Genomic DNA, 21766 nt, shown 5'->3' with positions numbered 1-21766 from the left:
CCCTGGTGTGGTGGTATGTTTGCTGGACTGCGATCTCTTTTCTTCCTCCTTTTTCCCATATTTGTGGGTTCATTCCTTTTCTTTTCTTTCCTTTTTTCTTTTCTTCCTTTTTTTTTTTTCCCCTCTATCTGCACTCCATTTCATCTGTAAAATAAAGATATTAACGTTTTTATTCATTATAGATTAGTTAACTTCAATGAACTTTTCCTGACACTTGAACCATTGTGATCTTTGACCTTTACGGCGCAGCACATGTTTTTCATGGCGCCAAATTTGAAATCTGCATGTATAAATGTGGTGACAGCTCTCTATATTCATGTGTCAACCCCTGAAGAAGAAGTGTTATACTTCGAAACGCGTAGGGATTAAAGGGTTAACTTTTTTAACCTGTGTGTCTATGGAATTTGTCTGGTAGCGCACTTGAAAGTCCAAGAATTCATTCCTAAATAACCTTGACTTCAGCAAAGCATTTGACAAAGTATCTCATACAATCCTTATTGAAAAAATGACTAAGTATGGAATGGACAAGGCAACTGTTAGGTGGATTCATAACTGGCTTAGTGATCGGACCCAAAGAGTGGTCGTAAATGGCTGCACATCCAGTTGGAAGAATGTCTCAAGTGGGATACCACAGGGCTCTGTCCTGGGCCCTGTATTGTTCAACATCTTTATCAACGATTTAGATGAAGGAATTGAGGGTAAACTGATTAAATTTGCTGATGACACAAAGCTAGGAGGGATAGCTAATACTAGAGAAGAGAGAGAGGATTCAAAAAGATATAAATAAACTGGAGAAGTGGGCAGCAACTAACAGAATGGTTTTTAACAGGGAAAAGTGCAAAGTACTACATCTGGGCAATAAAAATGAAAAAAGCATATACAGAATGGGAGGAATAGGCCTAAGCAACAGCACATGTGAAAAAGACTTGGGTATACTAATAGATCACAGACTGAATATGAGTCAACAGTGTGATGCAGCAACAAAAAAGGCAAATGCAATTCTAGGATGTATTAACAGAAGCATACAGTCTAGATCACGTGAAGTCATTATTTCCCTCTACTGCTCTTTGGTCAGACCTCATCTGGAATATTGTGTCCAGTTTTGGGCACCACATTTTAAAAAAGACATCAACAAACTGGAGCAAGTTCAGAAAAGAGCAACCAGAATGGTGACCAGTCTGCAAACCCTGTCTTATGAGGAAAGATTGCAGGATTTGGGATTGTTTAGTTTGCAAAAGAGAAGACTGAGAGGAGACTTAATAGCTGTGTACAAATATCTAAAGGGCTGTCACATTGTAGAAGGATCAACTTTATTCTCTTTTGCACAAGGAAAGACTAGAAGCAATGGAATGAAACTGAATGGGAGGAGACACAGATTAGATATTAGAAAAAAACTTTTTGACAGAGTGATCAATGAGAGGAACAAGCTGCCACGAGAAGTGGTGAGTTCTCCTTCAATGGAAGTCTTCAAACAGAGGCTGGACAGACATCTGACTGGGATGATTTAGCAAATCCTGCTTTGAGCAGGGGGTTGGACCAGATGGCCCAGGGGGTCCCTTCCAACTCTACGTTTCTATGATTCTATGGGATTCCGCAGTTGCTGTGCCCATGCTGGGGATTTTTCCACTGCGGAATAGCATAGCGTTAAAATCCGCAGCATGTCCATTATTTCTGCGGAATCGCGGCGAATCCACCGCCATAGGATTGCATTGAAACGCTCACTTTACGCATGTGGCTATTAAAAATAGTCTGGGTGAAATGGTGGATGAGGATGAGGAAAAAGCCAATATGCTAAATAACTTTTTTTCAACAGTATTTACACAAGAAAATCCCATGACGGATAACATGATCAGGGATAAAAATTCTCCATTAAATGTCACCTGCTTAACCCAGCAGGAAGTACGGCGGCGTCTACAAATCACTAAAATTGACAAATCCCCGGGCCCGGATGGGATACACCCCCGAGTACTGCAGGAATTAAGCACAGTCATAGACCACTATTTTTAATCTTTAAAGATTCCATAATAACAGGGTCTGTACCACAGGACTGGCGTATAGCAAATGTGGTGCCAATATTCAAAAAGGGGACAAAAACTGAACTTGGAAATTATAGGCCAGTAAGTTTAACCTCAACTGTGGGTAAAATCCTGGAGGGTTTTCTAAGAGATACTATACTGGAGTATCTGGAGAAGAATAACCTTATGACCCAATATCAACATGGGTTTACAAGAGACCGTTCCTGTCAGACTAATCTGATAAGCTTTTATGAAGAGGTAAGTTCCGGACTGGACCAAGGGAATGCAGTGGACGTGGTGTACATGGACTTTTCAAAAGCTTTTGATACGGTGCCACACAAAAGGTTGATACATAAAATGAGAACAATGGGGATAGGGGAAAATATGTGTAGGTGGGTTAAGAGCTGGCTCAGGGATAGGAAACAAAGGGTGGTTATTAATGGAGCACACTCGGACTGGGTCACGGTTAGCAGTGGGGTACCACAGGGGTCAGTTTTGGGCCCGCTTCTTTTTAACATATTAATGACCTTGTAGGGGGCATAGAGAGTAGAATTTCAATATTTGCAGATGACACTAAACTCTGCAGGGTAATTAATACAGAGGAGGACAATTTTATATTACAGGAGGATTTATGTAAACTAGAAGCTTGGGCTGATAAATGGCAAATGAGCTTTAATGGGGATAAATGTAAGGTCATGCAATTGGGTAGAACGAACAAGTTGTATAATTATGTGCTTAATTGTAAAACACTGGGCAAAACAGTCACTGAAAAAGACCTGGGTGTATGGGTGGACGACAAACTCACATTTAGTGGCCTGAGTCAAGCAGCTGCTGCAAAGGCAAATAAAATAATGGGATGCATTAAAAGAGGCATAGATGCTCATGAGGAGAACATAATTTTACCTCTATATAAGTCACTAGTGCGACCACACTTAGAATACTGTGTACAGTTCTGGTCTCCGGTGTATAAGAAAGACATAGCTGAACTGGAGCGGGTGCAGAGAAGAGCGACCAAGGTTATTAGGGAACTAGGGGGTCTGCAATACCAAGACAGGTTATTACACTTGGGGTTATTTAGTTTGGAGAATCGAAGGCTTAGGGGTGATCTTATTACAATGTATAAATATATGTGGGGACAATACAAAGACCTTTCTAATGATCTTTTTACTCTTAGACCTGTGACGGGGACAAGGGGGCATCCTCTACGTCTGGAGGAAAGAAGGTTTAAGCATACTCACAGACGCGGATTCTTTACTGTAAGAGCAGTGAGACTATGGAACTCTGCCATATGATGTTGTAATGAGTGATTCACTACTAAAATTTAAGAAGGGACTGGATGCCTTTCTTGAAAAGTATAATATTACAGGGTATATACACTAGTCTCCTTAATATTGCGTTGATCCAGGGAGCTAGTCTGATTGCCGTATGTGGAGTCGGGAAGGAATTTTTTTCCCCAATGTGAAGCTTACTGTTGCCACATGGGTTTTTTTTGCCTTCCTCTGGATCAACATGTTAGGGCAAGTTAGGATAGGATATGGGTTGAACTAGATGGACTTAAAGTCTCCCTTCAACCTTAATAACTATGTTACCATGTGTGGATGGTTCCCAGGGTCTGGAGGAGAGGAGACTCTCCTCCATGCCCTGCGTACCATTTTCCTGTTAAAAATAATTAAAAAAATAAAAAATAGAGATATACTTACCCTCCGTCAGCCCCCGAAATCCTTCCGTTCCCAGGGATGCATTGTGCGAATGATTTCTGATGATGTCGCGGTCGTGTGACCGGAGCGGATCAGCTGACTTACCCCGGTGAACTCTCACGGCGCTCAGTGATACACTGACAGGAGGTAATCACTCCCGCAGTATATCTCCGGCGGCCGAGTGAGATCGACGTGGGACACTTGGTATTAAATGGACAGGGAGTATATGTTGGTTTACTATTTTTGATTGCTTGCATGAGACACGGGTGTTTGGGATTAGGCGTTCAGTGAGTATGTAGTTTGTATGTGAATATATAATTATGTAAATGTTTCAATTTTTTTTTTCTTACAATGGAACACAGGCGCTGGGACTATTCTTCCCTCATCGGCTCATGCGGTCTCTGTTATGTGTGACAGCAGACGTAGCCGGATGGGAGTAGTAGTCCCCTCAGGCGACGCCTAAGTACAATCACTATGGGCTGTTTGTCGCATGTGTACACTCCCACGCAGACACTCTCACATTCTCCGCCCACACATTCTTCCTCATTCTCACAATTTCCTTTTAAAATTTGCAGCTTGTTTTGGCAGCAAATCTGCAGCAATTACACAAACCTTTTTACACATGCATTTTTGCTACTGACTTGACTGACTCAATTGAAGTCAGAGTCAAAATCGCTGCAGAAACGCAAAAAGAATTGACATGCTGCAGAAAATATAACGCTGCAAATACGGATGGAATTTCCCGATCATGTGCAAACACCTCAGGATGGTCATTGAATTACCTTGCTTTAGTATTCCATTGCGTTTTTGAAGCATTTACGCGTGTAAGAAAATGCATCAAAAATGCATTGAGTGCACATAGCCTAAAGCTCTGTCCACATTTATCCTGTGCTGAATGCTTACTCTGGGGTTTCTGTATAAATCTCTGAAGTACGTGATTCAGGCGGAATCCCTGACGGAAGATTCCTTGTAATGAGGCAGATTGAGGAACTGTGGACTCCATAGGACCTGTGATCCGGTGGTGTCCAATTTTTTAGGCGATCATAAAAGCGCGGTCGACAACAGTTTTGTGCACTTCTGAAAAGGACACCACTGAAAAGTGGCCAGACGGAGTCCAGAGTGACTTTTGCTGCCTCATAGTGAATGAATCCCTTGGAGATTTAGATGGAAACCCCAAAGTAAGTGCTCATCGTACAGCATCGGATAAATGTGATCCTAAATTATATATAAAATGATGCCAATAAAAGCTTCAACTCAATCCACAAAAAAGCAAGTCCCCACTCAGGTCCGTCATCTGTCGATGGAAATATAAGGGGCATCCACGATGCTGGTAGTGTAAAGCCTCTGGAAAAGTGAAATGGCTCCTTGCCTCACAAAAGAAGTTCTGCAAATTCTACACTCTCAAATCCAAATGTCCCCCTCTCTTCTGAACTACAGTGTGTCTAAACCACATTTAACACCCACATGTTCGGCATTTCTGTAGCGCTGACAGCCCGCCTAATTTACAAGTGCGTGTCTCCAAAAGCATGAGCTGGTCACTACAATGTACTGGTCACTACAACAGCAGTTTGCAGTTTTCACTGGGCAACATCCACTACTGCTTTTTTCTGGAAAACACCCATGGAGTCAAAATTGTCACTACACCTGTAGATAAATTCCAAAAGGAATAGATAAACAATAGGTGCAACCAGCAAGGTAGATGTACAAGAAAAACTTTAAAATTTAACTTTTAATGTACCACTAAAAAGAACCAAAAAGGTACATAGAAAAGTTAAATTTTAAAGTTTTTCTTGTACATCTACCTTTGCTGTTTGCACAAGTTCCAAAAGGAATATAATTTCCAAAATGGTGTCTCTTGAGGAAGAGTTCTGCTTCTCTATCACTAAGGCCTCTTTCACACTTCAGTTTTTTACAATCAGTCACAATACGCCAGGGTTTGAAAAAAACGGATCCTCAATTTTCTTTTGAGGATCCGTTTTTTTTCTCCACTGACTTTCATTAATGGCGGATTGTGACGGATTGCTGTCCGTTGCATCCGTTTTTTTTGAGGATCCGCCAAAAGTTGCTGTCCGTCACCATCCTCAAAGATTTCAAAACGGAGCTTGCAACGTTTTTTTTCTGGAGGATCCTCCAGACACTCATTTAACCCGAAATTCTTTCTGGGTGCCGGACAAAAAAAAAAAAATTCTCTCTCTCTCCCCCTCTCTCTCCCCTTTTCCAGGCTGCGATTCCTTTAAAATTCTTCATTTTGCAGATCCGTCAAAAAAACGGATGGGTGGCATCCGTTGTCATCAGTTCTAAAACGGATCCAGCATCCGTCCTTTTGGCGGATTTTGACTGATGCAAAAAACTGAAGTGTGAAAGAGGCCTTAGGGGCTCTGTATATGGACTCTGCAAACTATTCTAGGAAAACCTGCACTCCAGGAGGTAAATAGCTCTCCATCTCTCCCGAGTGTCACCGTGTGGCTAAGGCCTCTTTCACACTTCAGTTTTTTGCATCAGTCAAAATCCGCCAAAAGGACGGATGGCGGATCCGTTTTAGTACTGATGACAACGGATGCCACCCGTCCGTTTTTTTTGACGGATACGCAAAATGAAGAATTTTAAAGGAATCGCAGGAGAGAGAGAGAGAGAGATTTTTTTTTTTTTGTCCGGCACCCAGAAAGAATTTCGGGTTAAATCAGTGTCTGGAGGATCCGCCAGAGAAAAAAACGTTGCAAGCTCCGTTTTGAAATCTTTGAGGATGGTGACGGACAGCAACTTTTGGCGGATCCTCAAAAAAAACGGATGCAACGGACGGCAATCCGTCACAATCCGCCATTAATGAAAGTCAATGGGGGAAAAAAACGGATCCTCAAAAGAAAATTGAGGATCCGTTTTTTTCAAAACCTGGCGGATTGTGACTGATTGTAAAAAACTGAAGTGTGAAAGAGGCCTAAGCAGTACTGTACAGCCAAATATAGGATATTTACACATGTAGCAGAAATTGTGGGACAAATTTTGCTGCCATTTTACCCATTTCCCAGTAGGAAAATGTAAAATATGGGACTAACACACAATCTTGGTGGTAAAAATATAAATTATTTTTTCTTCACTGCCCAATGGTATAAAATTCTGTGACACACCTCAACATATTGGGTATCAGCGTGCTCAGGAGACATTGCACAACAAATTGTGTAGTGCAGTTTCTCCTGTTACCCTTATGAAAATGCAAAATTTGGGGCAAAAAACATTTATTTTCACGGCTCAATGCTATAAACTTCTATGAAGCACCTTTGGTTTCAAGGTGCTCCCCACACATCTAGATAAGTTCCCTGAGGTGTCTAGTTTCCAAAATGGTGTCGCTCGTTGGGGGTTTCAACTATTTAGAAACATCAGGGGCTCTCTACTAATTATGCCAGCTAATTTTACATTCATAAAGTAAAATGGCGCTCCTTCCCTTCTGAGCCCTGACGTGCAACCCAAACACTGTTTTTTCCTCACATATGTGGTATCTGCATCCTAAAGCGAAATTGCAAAACAAATTGCATGGTCCATTTTCTCCTGTTACCCTTGTGAAAGTAAAATAAAAATTGTATCTAAAGGAAAATTTTGCTGAAAAAAAAGTTAAGCTTCTTTTCTCCTTCCACATTCCATTAATTCCTGTGAAGCACCTGAAGGGTTAATAAACTTCTTGACTGTGGTTTTGAGCACCTTGAGGAGTGCAGTTTTTAGAATGGTGTCACTTTTGGGTATTTTCTGTCATATACAGTTGTGGCCAAAAGTATTGACACCCCTGCAATTCTGTCAGATAATACTCAGTTTCTTCCAGAAAATGATTGCAAACACAAATTCTTTGGTATTGTTATCTTCATTTAATTTGTCTTAAATAAAAAACACAAAAGAGAATGAAGCAAAAAGCAAAACATTGATCATTTCACACAAAACTCCAAAAATAGGCCAGACAAAAGTATTGGCACCCTCAGCCTAATACTTGGTTGCACAACCTTTAGCCAAAATAACTGCGACCAACCGCTTCTGGTAACAATCAATGAGTTTCTTACAATGCTCTGCTGGAATTTTAGACCATTCTTCTTTGGCAAACTGCTCCAGGTCCCTGATATTTGAAGGATGCCTTCTCCAAACTGCCATTTTTAGATCTCTCCACAGGTGTTCTATGGGATTCAGGTCTGGACTCATTGCTGGCCACCTTAGAAGTCTCCAGTGCTCTCTCTCAAACCATTTTCTAGTGCTTTTTGAAGTGTGTTTTGGGTCATTGTCCTGCTGGAAGAGCCATGACCTTTGAGGGAGACCCATCTTTCTCACACTGGGCCCTACATTATGCTGCAAAATTTGTTGGTAGTCTTCTGACTTCATAATGCCATGCACACGGTCAAGCAGTCCAGTGCCAGAGGCAGCAAAGCAACCCCAAAACATCAGGGAACCTCCGCCATGTTTGACTGTAGGGGCCGTGTTTTTTCTTTGAATGCCTCTTTTTTTCTCCTGTAAACTCTATGTTGATACCTTTGCCCAAAAAACTCTACTTTTGTCTCATCTGACCAGAGAACATTCTTCCAAAATGTTTTAGGCTTTTTCAGGTAAGTTTTGGCAAACTCCAGCCTGGCTTTTTTATGTCTCGGGGTAAGACGTGGGGTCTTCCTTGGTCTCCTACCATACAGTCCCTTTTCATTCAGATGCAGACGGATAGTACGGATTGACACTGTTGTACCCTCAGACTGCAGGGCAGCTTGAACTTGTTTGGATGTTTGTCGAGGTTCTTTATCCAACATCCGCACAATCTTGCGTTGAAATCTCTTGTCAATTTTCCTTTTACGTCCACATCTAGGGAGGTTAGCCACAGTGCCATGGGCTTTAAACTTCTTGATGACACTGCGCACGGTAGACACAGGAACATTCAGGTCTTTGGAGATGGACTTGTAGGCTTGATGGAGATGGACTTGTAGGCTTGAGATTGCTCATGCTTCCTCACAATTTGGTTTCTCAAGTCCTCTGACAGTTCTTTGGTCTTCTTTCTTTTCTCCATGCTCAATGTGGTACACACAAGGACACAGGACAGAGGATGAGTCAACTTTAATCCATGTCAACTGGCTGCAAGTGTGATTTAGTTATTGCCAACACCTGTTAGGTGCCACAGGTAAGCTACAGGTGCTGTTAATTACACAAATTAGAGAAGCATCACATGATTTTTCGAACAGTGCCAATACTTTTGTCCACCCTCTTTCTAATGTTTGGTGTGGAATTATATCCAATTTGGCTTTAGGACAATTCTTTTTGTGTTTTTTCATTTAAGACAAATTAAATGAAGATAATACCACCAAAGAATTTGTGTTTGCAATCATTTTCAGGAAGAAACTAAGTATTATCTGACAGAATTGCAGGGGTGTCAATACTTTTGGCCACAACTGTAGGCACCTCAGAGTCACTTCAAATGTGAGGTGGTCTCTAAAAATGATTTTGTAAATTTTGTTGCAAAAATAAGCGACCGCAGGTCAACACTTAATTCTTATAACTTCATAGCAAAATAAATTGTTTAAAGACATGTGCTGAAGTAAAGTAGACATGTGGGAAATGTTAGTTATTATTTATTTTGTGTGATGTGACTTTGATTTAAGGGCATAACAATTAAAAGTTTGAAAATTGCTAAATTTTCCATTTTTTTTTTTCCCACAAATAAACGGAAGTCATATCAAAGAAATTTTACCACTGTCATGAAGTACACTATGTCATGAAAAAAACATTCTCAGAATCAGTGGGATCCAATGAAGCGTTCCAGAGTCATGACCTCATTAAGTGACAGTGGTCACAATTGAAAAACTTAGCCTGGTCAGGAAGGTGAAAACAGGTTTCAGGGTGAAGAGGTTAAATTATCTCTTACTAGATGAGGCTATTGTACAGACTTTAATAAAAATCCTTGTCAGAATGGCTGTATTACGTTACTGAATGTTTAAATACAATCTCTGCCTACCTAGACAGATTGACACCTCTTCAGTGTCCCTCCTTTAGATCTCACACTGCTCCCCACAAACTGCTACGGTCAGTGAGGCTGGGTGAGTGTAGATTAAATGCACCTCGACTCAAGAGCTACAGTATTTTAGCCTATAGCTGGACTAAAATGATAATTTTAATAAAAAGGCATATACAGCCATTCTGATATGAATTTTCAAAGTATGTTTAGCACTTCATTATGTTGAAGAGATTTATGTGTTTTGAAATGCATCATGGTACAGGATAGAAATTTTGTTTTAATAAGTTTTCTATGTTCTTACAGGTGTATACATTCGCTAGAAGTGGGCATCACTGCATACAGAAACCCAAAGGATAAAAAGTTTAAAGATTATGCATACTTCCTCACCCATGACATCAGTATGATGCGGCTCGTGGAGACTTTCCTAGAAAACACACCTCAGCTCATTCTTGTGCTCTATATAATTATACAAAGAGAAGTAATACAGGTTTTTCAATGTGAGTAGACACAGAAAAGAAGATGGCAGCATGTGATATTCAGATGTATATTTAGAGGTGCAGACCTATATGTAAAATACCCTTATACCCCAAAAAATCAAAAGTAGAAAATGCAGACAAAATAGCACTCTACCGTTGTTTTTTTACAGACTAGCAAATCTGTGTATTGGCAAACCAGACAGACAATTGTCTCTGCTCACCGCTTATAAGAGTGCAACAAGATACAATAGTGGTCTAATCTGTGGAATGAAAGCAACCATTATAACTTCACCTTTAATTTGTTTTTACACTTTAAAGGACTTTAAAGGGAAACTCATCAGGATTTTGCTAAGTAATCTACAGGCATTGTCAGGTTGGTACCGTTTTTACTGATAATTTGGTTGATGAAATCAGTCTATACAATAATATCAACAATACGGTATGTAAAATAGGGGGCAGGTCACTGAAAGATCAGTGACCTGTCATAAGCCATACAGATGCATACGGTTTGTAAGCAGGGCACCACATAAACACCCACCCCACAGGCCAAGCCTGAAGCATGAGAATCTCATTAACTGAAATCTTAAAATAAAGATTAAACAACCATCACAAGATGGATTTCATCAACCAAGATATCAGTTTAGCGGCTCCGACCTTACACTGTCTGTAGTTTATTGAGCACAATCCTACTGACAGGTTTGCTTTAATGATTTTTTTTAAATCTGGCATGTCGCTATGTGGTAGTTACTCTGGAATACTTTAACTTTTTCCAATGATTATGATTTTATTTATTTATTTATTTACTTTTAGTGGGAAATTTAAGTCAATAGGTCTTGCATTTTTTTAAAAAGCTGAAATTTGATTAAAATTTAGAAACATTAGCAATTTTAAAAATGTTTATACTCAAACTAGATACTCATACCTCACAAACTAGTCAATACACAATATTTCCCATATGAAAAACACAAAAATTGAGCTTGGTTTAAGTTGGTATACAGGCCATAAAGCATACAAAACCTACAAGAAGCAAAATAAACATAAACCCCGCTGTAACTAAGTAAAAAGCAAAAGTGCATTTAACCCCTTAACGACCGTCGATACTCCTTTTTAACGGCGGTAGTTACGGGTACTTGAACCACAGCGCCGTTAATTAACGGCACTGTGGAAAAAGTGTGTAGCGCCCCGCAGAGTTGGAATTTCTCTGGGGTCTCGGTTGCCGGGGGTAGCCAAGACCCCACAGAACATGATTCCGGTCGGTTTTTTTATCAACCCCGTGTTGTGATCGTTGTTATTAACGGTATAACCACGACCGCCAAAAAAAAGGGCGATTTCCCATTTAATTTCTCTCCTCTGATGTGATCGCACATCAGAGGAGAGAAGTGGGGTCCCCCCGAGCCACCCACGGTACCTTAGGTACCGAATCATTGTCCCCACATCCCCCGACCACCCCTCCTTCCTCTGGCAGAAAGAAAATGGCGGGCGCATGCACAGTGCACCCGCCAAGATCTGCCAGCTGGCAACCGGTACAGCGATCAAAAACCCCAATATTTGGTAAATATGGCAGCACTTGAGCTGTGCCTCTCTCTTCTCTCCATTGTTCTGGAAAGAAGAGAGAGACTACAGTGCTGCCTTGTCAGAATTATAAAAAATAATTTCTGCATCTTCAAGCTTCATAGAAATTCCAATTACGCACCCCCGTTGTCAGGGAATTATATATATATATATATTTTTTTTTTTTAAATAATTTTTTGCGGTTAGGGTTAGCAGGAATAAAAAAACTAAAGTTAGAATATGGTTAGTTTTTTGTTAGGCAGCGAAATAAATAAATGGCCCACAGAACATTCAGCTCGGAGCAAGCGTACAGCCTGCTTTGCTCCGGCAGCTAAACAGAATCTGCCTCTGAAGTAGAGCAATTTTCCCACAGTGACGACGACTCTTCCTCCACTGGATCCCCCAGCCCAATGGTAGCGGAGGCAGGACGAAGTACCGCAGTCCCCCAACAGCTGTGGTATAATGACACTTCCATTTTCCCCTAAATTCCCCCTTTTTCTGCAGCCCCTGGAATAAAAGTAGATGTCGCCAATTTTACCCCCATTGATTTTTTCCAAATTTTTATTAGCTCTGAAGTCCTGCAATTAATCGTCCACCATACAAACCTATATGCCCAACAATACATCTCCCAAAAACCCACTGTCTTTCGTTCCCGATCCTGGATCCCCACAAATGTCCCCGAAATAACATTTTTTTTAGACCTTACCCTGAATATGGGTTTAGTAATAAAAAAAGCACTCTGCTCTTACTGGGAAACAAAAGCTGTCCACAGCACCCCTATATTTGCAGCCGTCATGTCCCGAGTCTGTTATGAAGCCCTGATCAGATTCCTCCACTTCAGTGACAATTCCCAAGTCCCCCCAAGGACTGACCCAAACTATGATCGGTTAAATAGTTTGAAACCCCCAATTTCTCTCCTACCAAATTCATTTCTAAATTCCTATACCACAGAGAAAAATGTGGCAGTTGACGAGTCCTTGATGAGCTACAAGGGCCGTCTGTCATTCTGCCAATTTATCCCCTCCAAGCTAGCCAAATACGGCATAAAATTATACAAAACTTGGGAAAGCTCATCAAGGTACACTTCCACCTTCCTAATTTATGAAGGTAGGGACCACCAAATAAACCCACCAAACTGCCCCCAGACAATTGTCATCCCAGCCAAAATTGGGAGCTAATGTCGCCCTTTCTCCAAGGGTACCACGTGTATATGGACAACTACAGCTCTGGCAATAATTAAGAGAGCATTGCAACATTTTCATTTTGTCTGATTTTTCTCTTTATAGGTATATTTTTGAGTAAATTGCTCTTTTTTCTATAAACTACTGACATGTCTTCGAAATTTCCAAGAACCTAATTTTGTATATATTTTCAGAAAATGAGAAATGGTCAAAATAACAAAACAGTGCAGTGCTTGCAGACCTCAAATAATGCTAAGAAAACAAGTTCATAATAATTTAGAAACAACAATACTCATGTTTTAACTCAGGAAGGGTTCAGAAATCAATATTTTGTGGAATAACCATGATTTTTAATCACAGCTTTCATGCGTCTTGGCATGCTTTCCACCAGTATTTCACACTGCTTTTGGATGACCTTTTGCCACTCCTGGTACAAAAATTTAAGTAGTTCTTTGTTTTATGGCTTGTGGCTATCCATCTTCCTCTTGATTACATTCCAGAGGTTTTCAATGGGGTACAGGTCTGAAGATTGGGTACTTCATCCACACCTTGATTGACCTAGCTGTGTGGCATGCCGCATAGTCCTGCTGGAAAAAACAGTACTCAGAGTTGGAGAACATTGCCTGAGCAGAAGGAAACAACTGTTTTTCCAGGATAACCTTGTATGCGGCTTGATTCATATGTCCTTCGTAAAGATTAACCTGCCCAATTCCAGCCTTGCTGAAGCATCCCCAGTTCATCGCCGATACTCCACCAAATCTCACAGCGAGTTCAAGACACTAGCTTCTACGCCTCTTCAGATCTCCGTCTAACCCTTAGATGACCGGGTGTTGGGCAAAGCTGAAAATTAAACTCATCATAGAAGATTACCTTACTCCAGTCCTCTATGGTCCAATCCTTATGGTCTTTGGCAAATTTCAGGCTGGTTCTCCTTTGCTTCTCTGTTATGAATGAGTCACCGTAGGAGGCAAAAACAGAAATACTAGCTAAGTCCAGAAAACCAGAGAAGTTGGCAGCTATCGGATTACAGACCCCTGAACCTATCAACAACAACTAGCAGTAGCCGTGGGGGGTTCCTACAGTGCCCTAGACCCCTCGATCACAGCCTTAGAACTACATAGCCTAAAGACAGAAAGGGAAATCTAAACTGCCCCAGAGCAGACCCCAAAGCAATAGGCAGCCCCCAACATATAATGACGGTGAAGCAAGATGAAAAAACACTCACACAGATAGAAAGATAGGCTGAGCAAACGATGGGGCCGAAGCTAACTATATAGGACAGGATAGAAAAGCTGCTGTCTGTAATCCGCCAAAACCCTATCAAAACAAGAGCCAACAGCTGATAGGGAAAAAAGCCCTGAAGACGCTAGGCTTCAAAAAGACTATATCAGTACTCAGGTATTTTCTGAAGACAGAGCAAAAAGGAATTCAGCACACCCCAGCAGGGAATGGCAGAAATCCAGAAAAACAAGGAAAAACAAAACCAAAACACAAATGCAAAAAACAGAGCAGAAAACTTAGCTTTTGAGGAGCAGGAATCAGACTGGTCTAGAATCCCTCAAAGAGATCACCAGCAAGGCAGAAGGGCGTCAGCTGCCTTATATCCAGTCAGCAATTCCCGTCACCCAGTCATCATCATCCTGCCCAGATGCTTGGTAATCAGCCTCACTACCTTCCTTCACCAGAAGAGGGAGTTCATCAGACCTCAATGGTGAAGGGGAAAATGAACTCACAACACTTCTCATTGATGAAAGGCTTTTTTTTTTAGCTTTACATGACTTGAGCCCTGCCTCTAAGAGCCTGAACTGTTACAAACTGTTCTTGCTGTGCACTTCAACCCAGTTGCCATTCCTTTTATAGGTCACTTGATCCTGTGGTTGCTGAGTGACATTCGAATAAGATGACGGTTATCACGGTCTGTAGCTTTGTTGTGCCCAATATCTGTTGCATGACCTTGTTGTAATGGACTGCCGTCATAGAAATTTTAAGGATGGAGCCAACATGACGCTCACTGTTCTGCTAGTAAGGCCAGAATTGAGCCCTTCTTTTCCTCACTCAAGACTTTTCCTTTCAACTCCTTTGGCATGGTTAAAAGTTTTTTTTTCATTCCTATTACTTTTGGGATATTATTAGCACTTGTTTTGCCATCCAGCTTGTCCTATTGCAAGATGATTGTGAACACCACAGCAGGGGTTTTTTATACTCTCCTTCATTAAATAAGATTTGGTTCAGGTGATCACCTAATCAGAAGCACATTAAGAAGAATGAGGTGTAGAGAAAGCCTCAAAAGAGAATAGTCTGGGGTTCAAGGATCAAAAAGTATACCAGAAAACACAGAAAAAAACCCATAAAATTTAACTTTTAATGCAATAATTAAAAAGACACACAAATTGGAAATTACTGAATACCAGGGGGTCAGGGATCAAAAACCAAAATATAGAGTAAGTATTGAGGATATAGATATATATAACAGAAGGGCAAAAAGCTATCATGCCCTAATAAGCCCTAATAAAGCCCTTCCTGACTGCGGAGGTTGGCACCCTAGTTGTTGGGATGCTCAACGTCAGCGTCCCTAATAATGCCCTAGACCACCCTACGTATACAAAAAGGGACAAATGAAACCCACACGCACACCTATGATACCGAAAAACAAAAGTGTCATAAAAAGTGCTATAGTGCTGTAAACTTCTCGTAGTATAAATACCCCCAACAATGAAATCTTATCTCGGAGTCAAGCAAGGGAATAAAAAATGCAGCTTCAATAAGACTTATTTCGTAGTCAAAAAATACTGACACGCTGCAATAGGCAGACCAATTGGTAAGTACCCCTTTAAGAGAATTCAAAAAAGGTCTACAGAGAAGTTTAATAGATATACGTATATAATGAGTAGCACATGTAAAAAATTCAAACGTCCAAAACTTAGGACAAACCTATAAAATATTTCAAACACTGCACATTGAATGACAGAAAAAATGGATATTGAAAAAATGCATTCCATATGCGACATCTGTTGCAAAAAGACGGGGGTATACAATAACCCTATGTAGAAAAAAAAACCAAAAAGAAAACACAGAATGACAAATTTGCAAAAATACTCTGCAGTAAAAAATATGACAGTAATCAGCAAGTGCTGGTAAAAAGATAACAAATACAGGGTATTTAGTCGATACGTTTTTTGCAAAAAATGTATACCAAGCCACTCCACCCGGTCACGGTAACCGTTAACGAAGCAGTCCCTATCTAATGTATTTAAAACCTGAACATATGAACAGTGTCTAAATGAACAGGATTCAGACAGGCGCTTCCTAGTGTGGGCACATGGTGTAAGACAGCTCTTTATGTGCATGTCACACAAGGGAGGGGTGGGGTCTCCCAAACCATGCATAAACAAGGAAAAAATGGATTAAAAACACATGTGACATGCACAAATGTGAACAAGTCGGTCGGACAGTGTTCACACCACCCACTGACAAACACAAAAAGAAAACACAAATTTGCAAAAATACTCTGCAGTAAAAAAAATGACAGTAATCAGCAAGTGCTGGTAAAAAGATGATAACAAATACAGGGTACTTAGTCGATACTTTTTTTGCAAAAAATGTATACCAAGCCACTCCACCTCGTCACGGTAACCCTTAACGGAGCAGTCCCTATCTAATGTATTTAAAACCTGAACATATGAACAGTGTCTAAATGAACAGGATTCAGACAGGCGCTTCCTAGTGTGGGCACGTGGTGTAAGACGGCTCTTTATGTGCATGTCACACAAGAGGGGTGGGGTCTCCCAAACCATGCATAAACAAGGAAAAAATGGATTAAAAACACATGTGACATGCACAAATGTGAACAAGTCGGTCGGACAGTGTTCACACCACCCACTGACAAACACAAAAAGAAAACACAAATTTGCAAAAATACTCTGCAGTAAAAAAAATGACAGTAATCAGCAAGTGCTGGTAAAAAGATGATAAATACAGGGTATTTAGTCGATACTTTTTTTGCAAAAAATGTATACCAAGCCACTCCACCCCGTCACGGTAACCCTTAACGGAGCAGTCCCTATCTAATGTATTTAAAACTTGAACATGTGAACAGTGTCTAAATGAACAGGATTCAGACAGGCGCTTCCAAGTGTGGGCACGTGGTGTAAGACGGCTCTTTATGTGCATGTCACACAAGGGAGGGGTGGGGTCTCCCAAACCATGCATAAGCAAGGAAAAAATGGATTAAAAACACGTGACATGCACAAATTTGAACAAGTCGGTCGGACAGTGTTCACACCACCCACTGACTGAAACACAAAAAGAAAACAAGACAAGTATGGAGGGCATCTCTTCTAGTCCCTAGAGAGAAGGAGGACCCAAATAATTTAATCAGGCTGATAGGCACCTTTGACGACCAGTCTGGCAAAGTCTTGGACATACTTAAGAGACACTGGGCGATTCTTAAAACGGATCGAGACATATGTAATTATATTACCCCAAAACCCTCAGTTACTTATAGGAAGGGCAAGTCAATGAAAGACCGGGTGGTGTGGAGCCACCTGGAACCTTGCAAGAAAGAGGGTATAAGGCTACAGAACAGAGCAATTGGTACATTCAGGTGCAGACACTGCAGTTTTTGTAAATGTATGTCCATCACAAACATTTTGCAGTGCATACACTAAAAGGATCTACAATATGAAATCTTTTACCAACTGTAAAACTGCAGGAGTTATATACCTGTGCACCTGCTCCTGTCACCTCGACTATGTGGGGAAAACTAAGCATGAGTTGAGAGTCCATATAGGTGAATACCTGGGTGACATCAGACATTGTAGAGATACCTCACTTGCACGTCATGTCAACCTGGCACACGGGGGTGATGTGAAACAGATTTCTTTTTGCGTGATTGAGAGAGTTCAGCCCGCAGTAAGACAGGGACAGATTGGGACAGGAAGATCCTACAGTGAGAAACACGCTGGATCTTCTTGCTCGAATCACAGAGCCCTAAAGGTTTAAACAAACAATTAAATTTCACAGTTGGGGGCGTGGCTTGTGTCTGGAACATGTAGGACGCAAGTTCAGGGAGCTGAGAGAAAACCTAATCTGACCTACAAACCAACAAAAATCGGACATCCAGCCTCTAAACCCAAGGAGACGGGCTCCTCTCTACATGAAGAGCATTTTGGTGCCAAAATCGGCCACCTAATCCCAAAAAAGGCAGAATACACTCTAAGGCCTACCCTGCTAGGCCTCACCTCGCAGCCAGGGACTTTCTTGGACCGGTTTTTCAATATGCTGGTCGCGGGGACCCTTCTCTCCGGTGCCTCGTCCCTGCTCAGGTGACACTCGGGGGCTCGCTCGTGGGGGCCCGCTACAGGCGACTCTACGGAGACCATCTGACCGTCGGGGAGGCTGGCTGGTGGCCGGCGCAGCCTGCCAGACCACAGTGGCCTGCGGTTTGGTCTGATTTGACCTGTGGCGTCCTTCCAGGTGGAGAGAGTGGGTAACGTGGACAGCAGGGAATCCGGACGCCTGCATGCGGTGAGTGGAATCTCCTGTGCTGTCCCTGCAGCTTACCGCTCCTCTGTTCCTCCCCTCCCTCAACTAATCGACCCGAAACGCCGTGCCGCTTCAAACACCCTGGAACAGAGAGGGGGTCGAGACGAGACGTCGGAGCCGCGGCCAAGATTGCAGCTGTCATCCAGATTGGAAACACAGCGGGGACTTCAAAGTTGCCGGTGGAGACCTGTTAATTACAGAAAGAAAATCCATCCCACTGCTCCTGCGGCCCTTGGCCAGCGGCTTGTCCCCCTCCCCTCCTCACCGCTGTTAAGACAACGCTCCCTCCTCTTACCTGCTCAACCGAAGGAGAGCCGAGGATAGCCGCTGGCGGTACCCGCGGTAAACTGAAAACCACGGCTCCCCCCCCCCCCCCGTAAATAGGCACCTTAACCGACCTCATATACCACATATAGTGTCACGGGGGGAGACAGGAACGGTCTCCCTAGACTGACAGTTGCAGTCGTCGGCCTGCTGAAGCTCCGGTACTCGGTACCAGACAATCTTCACTGCTCATCCAGAAGCTCTGCGCCTCCCCTTCTCTTCCTGGGCTCCGCTCATGCCCATATAAAAGGATCACAAGGAGAATCAATAAGTCCTGAAGAGAACACAGTAAATCTATTAGCTTTATCTGTCCCTATTAATTAAAGCAGGAACGCAAGGAAACTCATTGAACTGATCTGGTCTGTTTCAATCCTCCCTCAGCCTCTTCCCCTCCTACTAGCATTAAGGGAACATTAGCACTATCAGTGAAGACACCTACCCACTCTCATCTGATACTTTAGATATTTTCCACTGCAATAACCCCTGCAATCTTAATCTCAAGATGAGCAATCAAAAAATATAAGGGAAAAACACCCCATCTAAGTCTCAGAACACTAGAAGTTCTGAAAGATCATTTGGTTATCATCGGCAATCAAGAGATCAAAGTAGTCCAGTCAAGTCACGATCTCCACTGAGAAATAGTCCCCGCTCATCAGATTCACATAAAGAATCACAACACTCTTCTAATTATAACGCACGAACAAAAATACCAGGAAAGACATCTCCTGATAAAATGGACTCTACTCCAAACAACAAAAGGAGAATCCCAGGGTCCTGGGGTGAAAAATTTGATTCTTCTAGGGAAAACTCTGAAGCTGAAGATAATGATGTCTCTACAGATACTTCCCCCAAATATAAGTCCCACCAAAAATAAAATGAAAACAGGCACATACGGACTCACTAAGGGATCAGACACCCCGATCCTTCCTCACACAATCGTCAAAGCTAAAGAAATCAGTACTGAATTTGAAGTCATCATGACCAACCTGCTAAAAAAAACAGCATCGAAATGGATGCCAAACTAGAAAAATAGCAGAATGATCAAGGCCAACATTGACATGTCCTTTCAAAAATATTTTGACAAAATAGATAAACAACTAACCAGCCATGAAGAAAGGAACAACAAACTAGAACGGAGATCTTCAATTACTTATGACGAACTAGATCGCTTGTCATCGGATGTCCACAAATTCAGAGTAAAGCTGGCGTATCTCGAAGACAGGGGACGCCGCAACAATATAAAAATCAGAGGAATCCCTGAGAGTATTGCTCAAGATGACTTGACAGGTCATATTCAAAACATCTTCCGCCAAGCTTTACCAGAACTGAGTGAACCGGATTTAGCCATTGATAGGGCCCACAGGCTTCCAAGACCACCGAAGATTCCTTCAGAGTTACCAAGAGACACTGTCCTCAGGATACATTTTTTCAAAACAAAGGAGAAGATCATGAATTATTTAAAAACGCATGGAACCTTTCCAGAACCTCATAAAGACTTAAAGATGTTCCCAGATTTCTCCAAGGATACTCTCGAGGCAAGGAAGTCCTTCGGCAAAGTTACTGCAGCCCTTCGCGACCGAAACATCCCGTACAAGTGGGGTTACCCCACAAAACTTTTGGCCCTTCATAAAGGGAGGAAAATTCCAATATTACACCCAGAAGACGGAATTGACTTCATCAGATCGCTTGGTGGAGTCTCGTCTCATAATGGCAAATGAGCCTGAACTTAAACCTGTTATTCGACCCTATTGGCAGGTTCCTCGATTACCACCACAGTTTCGAGGTTTTTCCTCTTATTCCCATTGGCACGGAATACCCCCAGTCGTAAGAGGCAGTCCTCTTAAATTGGACTTCCTGGACAGTCTCTTCTACATGTAGTATTTAATGCTTAACTTTATATTTATTTGTTGAAAGTTGACATTTTCTTTATCCTAAAGTCCATATTCCTGCATAACTGTTTGTCTTCTCAGGTTCACCTTGAAGGTTTTAGGCTTTTTGTAGGCCTTGACGAGTTATATTTTTGGTATAATTCAATATACCCCACTGGTTAACTCATTTCTCACTTTAACTTGTCAACATGAGCCTTATACTTGTTTCCTATAACGTTAGGGGCTTGAACAGCCCACAAAAAAGGCACACCCTCTGGAGAGAACTCTTGAATGCCAAAGTGGATATAGCCTGCATACAGGAGACAAAATTCCTGGCAGGCAATCATCCCTACTTCACACACCAGAATTTCCCCCACGTGTTCGAATCTTGTGGTCCTAAAAAAAAAAGCAGGAGTAACGACTATCATTAGTGGATCTTACCCCTTTTGAAGCTGTGGAGGAATACGGCGACAAAGGAGGTAGATTCCACATATTAGTGTGTAAAATCAATGGTGTAGAATGTACTCTAGTAAATGTCTATGCCCCAAACAGAAATCAAATTAGATTTTTGTCCAAGCTCATGAGGAAAGTATCAAAGGTGAAGAGAGGATCTCTACTACTGCTGGGGGACTTTAATATTACCCCAGACAGCTCTTTAGTCTCTTCTTCCAACAAAAGACCTCTATGATAACTTAAATCTATGGCTGGACAAAAATGAGTTGTTTGACTCCTTCAGATGTCTAAATTCAAATTCTAAAGAATACACTCATTTCTCCACAGTTCATCAATCCGCCTCAAGGATTGACTTATTCATAACAGACATTTTCTCCCTCACTAAGATCTCAAAAATCTCCATTGGTCACAGATCAATTTCGGACCATTCCCCGGTCTTTGGAGAATTATCCCTAGGTCTCCTCTTAAAAAGAGCAGGTCTGTGGAAATGCAGTTCATATGTATTACATGACCCCATCAACAAAGCCATCTTGAAAACTGCTATCAACAATTTTTTTGCTGAGAATAAATCTGATGCCACAAATCCAGCCCTGAACTGGTGCGCCCATAAGGCGGTCATCAGGGGCGTTCTTATTGGTATGTCCTCTAAACTGAAAAAAGAAGAAAGGGGGAAAATAGCAAAAATCCAATCC

The 21766-nt window shown here is 41.7% G+C and overlaps 1 protein-coding gene across 3 annotated transcripts in view; it reads left to right on the top strand.

Moving 5' to 3' along the window:
* The window catches only part of XKR8 (XK related 8), a 334294-nt gene that overhangs the window by 112816 nt on the left and 199712 nt on the right, over positions 1 to 21766 (top strand). For all 3 annotated transcript variants that reach the window (XM_073564568.1, XM_073564573.1, XM_073564572.1), the window contains exon 2: positions 9981 to 10174. In XM_073564568.1, coding sequence (XP_073420669.1) covers positions 9981 to 10174 — 194 coding nt within the window. The remainder of the gene's footprint in view (positions 1 to 9980; positions 10175 to 21766) is intronic.

The sequence above is a fragment of the Dendrobates tinctorius genome, unplaced genomic scaffold (genome assembly GCF_039654945.1).
Source record: "Dendrobates tinctorius isolate UK_male_01 unplaced genomic scaffold, ASM3965494v1 ptg000015l, whole genome shotgun sequence".
Lineage (NCBI taxonomy): Eukaryota > Metazoa > Chordata > Amphibia > Anura > Dendrobatidae > Dendrobates > Dendrobates tinctorius.
This window is presented reverse-complemented; position numbering and strand designations above follow the sequence as displayed.